General features: G+C 35.6%; 2 protein-coding genes across 2 annotated transcripts in view; one reads left to right on the top strand and one right to left on the bottom strand.

Moving 5' to 3' along the window:
- Positions 1-4,535, bottom strand: part of LOC105624090 (L-xylulose reductase-like) — an 8,852-nt gene extending 4,317 nt beyond the window's left edge. Inside the window, exons 1-2 of the mRNA XM_012205450.1 lie at positions 4,520-4,535; positions 3,945-3,970 (exon numbers count right to left, since the gene is read on the bottom strand). Coding sequence (XP_012060840.1) covers positions 3,945-3,970; positions 4,520-4,535 — 42 coding nt within the window. The remainder of the gene's footprint in view (positions 1-3,944; positions 3,971-4,519) is intronic.
- Positions 4,536-4,891: 356 nt separating this feature from the next.
- Positions 4,892-8,608, top strand: part of LOC105624068 (zinc finger protein 420-like) — an 11,090-nt gene continuing 7,373 nt past the window's right edge. The window contains exons 1-5 of the mRNA XM_012205427.1: positions 4,892-5,214; positions 5,708-6,679; positions 7,292-7,414; positions 7,640-7,876; positions 8,045-8,372. Coding sequence (XP_012060817.1) covers positions 4,892-5,214; positions 5,708-6,679; positions 7,292-7,414; positions 7,640-7,876; positions 8,045-8,372 — 1,983 coding nt within the window. The remainder of the gene's footprint in view (positions 5,215-5,707; positions 6,680-7,291; positions 7,415-7,639; positions 7,877-8,044; positions 8,373-8,608) is intronic.

Here is an 8,608-nt window from a genome sequence, read left to right as displayed (position 1 = left end):
AAATTTTAATTAATAATAATATATATATATATATATATATATATATATATATATATATATGCATACATGTAAATATAATAGGTATATGTATGTATAAATATTATTGTATTTGTAAAAATTATGTACAGATAATATATATATAAATATAATATATACATATAAATATAATATATACATAAAATATTTCCATATAATGTTTCTTTCTTTTGTAAAGTTACTGTTGGTATAAAAAACAATAATAATAATAATAAAATTAAATAACACTCGGGGAACATATTTCATATTTAATTATATAAAATTATATATATAATTATATAAAACATTGATTATATATATAATTATATAAAACATTGACATACTTTATATATAATTATATATAAAATATATGTTCATTGTATATATATATTAATAAAAAATGAAAGTATAATTTTGATGAAAGGATAAAAATTGAAAGTATAATTTTAGCATTGTTTCTTTTACAAATTCAAATTTGAAAAAATAAGAAAGAACTGTCCTACAACATTAGATTATTTATTGTGATAGAATTAGGCTTATAACACTAACTTTATTCTCATATCTTACAAACAAATAATTGTTTTTCTTTAATAACATTTAATTATGCAGTTTGTTAATACTATTTAACATCATAGTAGAATATTTGACAATAATGAAACATATTTTTTAACATTTATAATTTAACATATTCTTACCGTATTTTATATACACCGTGAACACGTTCAGCTGTATATTAAGGATATATTCACACAACTTGCATAAAAAAATTATCCAATCGCATTTCTCCTTCAAAGACGCACATAAAATGTTATAAGTGGAGAGCACAGCTTTTGCATAACACATAAAGCCAGTTCTACATTAGTTGGAAGCTGATCGCAAGTTGCGACAGCCAATCTGAAGCTTGCATTTTGAAATCAACACTTTATATTGGCTGTCACAACAAATTTGCGATCTGCGCAACAAGCTTGCAACTAATATAGAACTAGCTTAACACGTTAATCGAGAGAGAGATTGATTGGATATCACGCCAACTTCTACCACGCGGCAAGTGTTCTATGTGCAGAAACCATAAGACCTAAGTCCGTCATTTTCTATCCAACTAGAATCTATGCCAATGGACGAGTTCAAAACAGTAAAGTGACTAGGCATGCTTATCGAGCGGATGAGTATGATTGGTTCTTACCTGCGGATCCAACCAATCATGTTTAATTGCTCGATGAACGGACTTAGCTGCTTTGATTTGAATGCGCCTATTGACTGCATTCAGTGAACTTCTTAGAGCATATACGGTCAATGCGATGCTACAAATGATTTGAAGCGTTTTAATTGGTAAAATTCTTTAATTTGTAAAATTCTTTCTTCTAAATTTTTTCTTCTTTGGTCCATTAAATGCTTGAAAATATTTGTAGCAAGTCTTTAACTACAGCCATAGACATGGAAGAAGCCTATATCTCCTGTGGCCCAAATGTGTGTCCAAGATGCATGTGAGAGAGAAAGATTACATGGAACTTTTGTCCTTTATGTGCATGTACCAACACTAATTAGTATAATACGTTACATTACAGTATAATTATTATCGGCATTTTAAGGCATGTGCAGAGAGAACGAATGCTCTCTATGTACATTTGTCTTTCTTTCACGCATTTTCTTATATGTCTTTCTCTCTCACGTGCATCTTGGACACAATTCTGAATGACAATGCTCCCTCATATGGTTTATATGATTTAAGGCGAACTCAATAATTGAGTGTACTTACTATTCTTGGTGTATTTTTTTAGATTATCCAATCAGCATTTTAGATTTGGAAGAATATATCAATAGCAGCGAGCGCTCACTCACACTGTGTGTTTGCTGAATGCACCCTTCAGGCCAATATCCTTTTAAGCAAATATTACATTCGTCTTACGACAAATTTTTCAAGCGTGTTATTGACTACAAAATAAAGAGGATCTCTTTGTCGTATAGCCAATCAACAGGCTTGAAAAATTTGTCGTATGATAAAAAACAAACGTATGTAATATTGGTTTTAATTTTAAAATTTAATTGGCTGCAGGATAAAGAGATCCGACAACCTCTTTATCCTGCAGCCAAATCGCAGATTTGAAAAATTTATTATACAAATATAAATCAGCCTTAAGCCTAATCTACACAGCATTTCCACTGAGCACTTGATACATGTATTAACTAGTAACTTTCTATTAAACTATATCAAGAATTATATCATCATCAAGGATGTGGTCAACGCGATGTTACAAACCCTTTAAAGCGTTTTTTTTAATTGGTCAGTTTGAATAAAATTTTTTCTTCTAATTGGTCCATCAAACGTTTTAAAGTATTTGCGAGACTTTGACCACAGCCCTGAGAGTCGATTGTATATCTTGAAATGAGGTAAAAATTACAAAAGTGAAAACATAGAATAGAATAAACTAGAATATTCATAATTTAATTGGTCAATATCTAGTAATCGTTGCTTACTTTTGTAATTTTCATCTCATTACAAAAACACAATCGAACTCCTAGATTGAATAATTTAGAGTTACGAGTAGTTTCTTACGTATAATACGTATGTATAAGGTCATGGAGTCTAATTCATGCTGATAAGACTCATGAGCATCGTTTGTCTTCATTCACACAACATGGATGAAATGATTTTTAACCATTGTGAGCATAAATCGGACCACGGCTTAATATATATATATAATACGTTATGTTTAATACATAATATATAATAACATACATGCCCAATCCTCACCTAGCTCTGAAATCTATCATCCTCCTTCCTTAAGCATGGGTAGAGAATTGACGCCGCCATCTTAGCTGCCAGTTTAATCTAGTTCCGGCTTTCAATGAGGGCGGAAGATTGCTTCGTCGGATCGCACCACCTTGTTATTTTATATCCGCAATTAATTCCGCGATCCGTTTACAAATTAATTTCCTCTTCTGTTAACAGTTAGGGGACTTCGCACAATAAAAGGAACAGAAAATAAGAATTTCAACTTACAGAAATCATGTATTGTGGAATATAACAGTTTCTTATAGGTTGGAATTCTTATTCTCTATTCTGTTTCCAGTTCCTTTTATTGTACGAAACCTTTTATTATTAGTCAATATAAATTGGCGCGTTAATCTGAGTTATTAACTCAGTTATTAACTGAGTTATTAACTATAAGGCCGCTTTTTCATGCTAATGTTTGACGCTCATTTTCAGCATCAAAACAGGTCACGTAATCAAAATTGATCTAGTTTCCACTGAGGGTTTAAACCGGATCAGAATGTAAGAACCAATCAAATACAGTCAAGCATTCCCTTGTTGTTCGACTGTAACAGGGGAATATTGTAATTGGTTGGTTCTTACATTCTGATCCGGTTTAAACCCTCGGTGGAAAGCCATTGATGCTTCGTCAATTTTGATCACATTACCTGTTCGATTCTCGAATCGCGTCAAAGTTGAACTCAATTGAGTTTTAATATTTTCGATTAGACTTGAAAAATTTGTCGTACGACAAAATCGGACGCATGTAATATTGGCCTAAGAATACAAGATTGTGCATAATAGCAATACTGGAAACAATCAAAGCAAGAGATTGAGAAAAGGACTAAAAATGGTGGATATTCATATTATGTGCCTTATCTCTATTACACTCTTGTCCTTCTTATCTACGCACAATTCATGCTAGCGCTCATATCGCATGCGCGCGCATGAGTCGCCATTTTGTCACGTTTTATTTCTACGCGCATCCCCCACCAGGATTGAAAACAAGCGAAGGTCGACGCTGCTCGTCGTGATCGCGGACTCAGCGCATTTTGGTTAGGTTACGGATTGCGTTGTTACGTCTAGGAATTCGAAACAGTAAGTAGAACTGTTCCGTGGCCATTGTGTTCGTTTCCACGTCCGCGTCTCGCCGGTTTACGGTCGGCGTGTCGTCCGCGCGGCGACGCTGCGCCTCTGCTCGAGCTCCGCGCGCGCGTGTGTTTCACTTCGTCGAAAGAGAAAGAGAGAAAGAGAGAGAGTGAGTGAGAGAAAAAGAGATTCTTAAAGGCGAAAGGCCTTACTTGGAAGTTGGATGTTCGCCGGATCGGCTTAAACATCGTCGCTTGTATCATCGTTGATACAGTTGTCGTTATCGTCGTCGCCACTGTCGCTCGTCGCGCCACTCGACACTCCTCGTCCGGCGTCACGACGCCACCGTCATTCCTCGTCGACGCCACGTTACGGGGAACGCGGCACGTCCTGTTTTCGTTATAACCTCCAACGCTTGCTATAACCTATATAATTATAACCTCAGATCCGTGTCAAGACACGATCCGACGCCGATCGACCGAGTTTGAGCCGATCGCGCTGCTGCGGTTCCGCGCGATTATCGTTTGTCTCGTAACAGCGACGAAGATTTGGTCGGTGGAGGGGGGAGGAAGAGGGGAACCTCAGTTTGCCGATAATTATTCGCCGTAGCATGTTGCTCGTAATATCATGACCCGTTCCCGTTATGCTTCTCGGAAGGGATACGCGAACGTTCACGCATCTACGCCGTAAACTTCCTCATGGTGGGTCGTCGCATGATGTAACCTCCGATTCGCAGAGGATCACTCGCGTAGAATCGTAATCTCAAGACAGATCGCCTTAATACCTTGTGAGTTCTCGTAATGTCGATCCATTTTGCAATAAAAACGTGCAATTTGCGAATATTGAATAATAAATGAATTCTCGTCGATCGTGTGGCTGCAACAGGTTTGTGAATCCAGCGTCCCATTCAACTGACTTGAATTCACGAGAGCAATCGCGCGATTTATATGCAATGACACTCTAGAGTTAACTTTTTTACTGTTTTCTTATGTTGCCTGTGATTTCAGTGATGGAATAATTTAAAGGCCAAACAAAATGGATGTTGCCGGAGATTTGAATCTACAATGGGTAGGAGACGTAGAGCTCCACGAAGAGGTGATATGTGGCCTGGAGGCACAACTGGTCGCATCAGAGGAGGAGGTGATTGGTGCCTGCGAGGAAGTGGCAGTAGAGGAAACCGTCGAATCCGTTCCTGATGTGGTACCTACCACTGAAACTGAGATACTAATGGTACCTCAATCCAATGATATGGAATCAATCTATATAGTGCCACAAGATCAGGGGCATGACTATCTGAATATACAAGTCACTGAAGAAGTAATAGCCGATAACTGGGATAGATCTGGTCCAGATGATGGGTAAGTTTCAATATAGATATATAAAAGATGTGTTCTTTAGATCTTAGACTTTTTACTTCGTTCATTTTTTTTTTTCAATGAATGTCTCCAGAAGCATGATCATTCATTGAATGCTCAATGAGTGTCATGTTTTTGGATGCATTTATTAAGAAAGAAAGAAAAGTTGCAAAGAACTCTGTGTAAGAGATTCATCTAAAAAAAATAGACCTTTTATTGTTGCATTGGATCACAGTAAAATTTTCTATCTATTTCAAATACAAATCAATTTTCTTTTAACTCTAAGTGTATACTAGTTAGTTTAGCCATAAAGAAGAGACTTAAAATGATCCACTTAAAATAATCCACTCTTTAATAAAACCTTGTTATGTTTAAATTTTTTACTGTTTTAATCTAAATAATATTTTTGTATTTTTGTGCATATCTGTAAATTGAAAAATTATTTTCTTGACTCTTTTACAATTTACCTACTAATAATAAATTATTTGTTTTTAAGAGTGGAGATTCCAGAGGCCAAAGTGACTAATGAAAATCTCCTGGAGTACGATGACATGGAAATACCATTGCCGATTGATCAGGATTCTTATTCTAATGCTCGGCCGTATCCATGCGACTACTGCAGTCGCAGATTCCGAAAGAAGGCAAATTTGATGAATCACATTGTGGCACATCAGACAGATCGACCGTATGGTTGTAATCTATGTGGATCACGTTATGTACGCAAGTGTGATTTGAATAATCATCTAAAAGTCCATGCATATGCACCATCATCACAAGATGGTCTCGAGGACGACTTGAATGATGAGGACTCGTTAGTTGCGGAAGAGGAAGTGACGACTGGCAACAAAGGCAGACGCAAAAAGATGCAATCAAGTGCACCGCGCAAACGGAAGAACAACACCGCCGCTGGTATGCCGAAACGCAATTTCGAAGAAGTCAAGATAGAGATGGGCAAGTATGTGTATGAACCAGACAATGTTTACAAGGACACATTATTCTACGAGGACGAGCTGACCGACGGTTATTCTGCACGCAGCGGCAATTATGCCTCTAGCTCGAAGTGGCAGATGGAGGAGATGTCTTCTGCTACAGGCAGACAACAGCAGCAACAACAGCAGCAGCAGCAGCAGCAACAGCAATGGCCTATCACTGATCCAACAAAGCCATATGTCTGTCAGACTTGCGGCATTGGCTTTGCTAGAGAGAAGGCATTGGCATCACATGCTCGCATTCATGGTGGCGACAGTCCGTTTGAATGTACTTCATGTGGTGATATGTTCTGGGATATCAACAGTCTGCGAGAACATGTGCGTATCAAGCATGGCGGTACCATTCCCCAAATATCTGATGCAGAGGAATATGAGAATGACGCCACTTACACAGGCGATAACGAAAGGATCGGCGAGTTTTATTGCAACACCTGTGCAGTACCGTTCCATCGTTTGGATTTACTTAAACGTCATCAGAAGTAAGTATTTTAAATTTGCACAGAGTATTCTAAAACTGACTTGTCTCAATGTACTTGTCAGATCGTAAATGTTTAGGTATAGATTATATTATAGATTATATTAGGTATAGATTATATAAATATAATGATATTTTTGAAAGTAAAATGTTCAATTCTGAACATAGTACAATTTTGAATGAAATAAAATTTGAATCCAATTTATATAAAATTTATATAAAATAAAGTCTAAATTTGGTTTTTTTCTGTTAGTCTGCTTTAATATTTTCTGTATAATAATGTATAATAATATAAAAGGATTTCAAATTTGAACCTCGAAAATTAGATTCAAATCTTATTTAATTCAGAATTGTATCATGTACGAAAATATTGTTTTACCCTAATTGAAAATTTATAAATTTCATGAACATAAAATGTTATTTTTGATGATTGAATATATTGAGTGTATTCCGTTGTCACATTCACACATTGTAAAAATCAGTTAATCCTTGTTTATCAAATATTAAATAAAGACAAATGATGCTTTATAAGCACTGTAAGCAAAATGGAATACGCTTATTATCGTGGATGTGGTATTTGAAAATTTGTTTATGTGAAGTTTAATATCATACGTAGAATTCACTTGAAGCCAGAGATGGTTACAGTAGAGTCCAGTCAGCATCATATGTGCAATGTTTGTGGAGAAGAGTTTGAGGAGGCTCTAGCACTATTGGCACATGCGGAACTTCATGCTTCAAGGTATCCCCGATTTTTATTAATTTATAATTAATCACAATACTGCAGAATCAGTAATATTCAATTTTGCGAATATTTTGTCAACATAATTCACTATTCGAACTAGAATTGGTAGAAAAAATATATAGCAATAACATTGTATATGAAGCGACTTCGTTTCTTTGAATTAAATAAATTTCAAGTACATTTATAGAGATGTATACTTATTTAGTAATTTATTTAAATAAGATCTCCTAGTCGTCGTTGTCTATTATGTGGAGCAAGATGTCGTGATGAAGCAGAAGTCGCGGAGCATGTGCGACAGAATCATGCTGATGATGCACCGCCAAATACATGTACATTGTGTGGAAAGACGTGCAAAGACAAACGCAGTTTATTGAAACATTCATGGATACATAACGTCGATAAGACCTTTGGTTGTACAAAGTGCACAAAACGCTTCCACAGTAAAGCCCGATTACGAAGGTATAAATGAGATAATATAAAAAAAATTTTAGCTTTGCATGTTATACGATCAAAAATATATACATTAGAATAGTTTTTTATTATTTACCATGATTTCTTTGCTAAAAATATAGCTTTTTTATTTTTCATAGAATTTTTTTATTTCATCGAAACTATATTATGTTACAGACATATGGTATCACATCGCAACAAAATGGTGGCATGTGACGAATGCGGTGAGGAATTTCCTGATGGACGCGCTCTCGTAAGTCACCGTCATTCACATAATAGGGAATTAGGCGGCCGTTCTTTCCCTTGTCGTGAGTGCGGAAAAACCTTTGGTAGTCGCAGTTCACAGCAGATTCATATACGTATCCACACCGGCGAGAGGCCCTATGGTTGTCGATTCTGTTGGAAAGCTTTTGCAGACGGCGGTACCTTGAGGAAACATGAGCGCATCCATACTGGCGAGAAACCGTATGGATGTGCGATTTGTCCTCGGGCATTTAATCAAAGAGTGAGTTGATTGTTAGAATATACGAATAATGAATATCCATTAGTTAAAAGAAAAATAATAAGGTATATTGTATAAATTATAAATATCTTCTCTTTTATGGAACTTTTCATGTCAATGATTTGAAAAGTGAGTTTAGTTAACTACATTATTCTAAACCGAAATAAATTGTAATTTAGTAACTATATATATATATATATATATATATATATATATATATATGTGTGTGTGTGTGTGTG

The sequence above is a fragment of the Atta cephalotes genome (genome assembly GCF_000143395.1).
Source record: "Atta cephalotes unplaced genomic scaffold scaffold00072, whole genome shotgun sequence".
Taxonomy (NCBI): Eukaryota; Metazoa; Arthropoda; class Insecta; order Hymenoptera; family Formicidae; genus Atta; species Atta cephalotes.
This window is presented reverse-complemented; position numbering and strand designations above follow the sequence as displayed.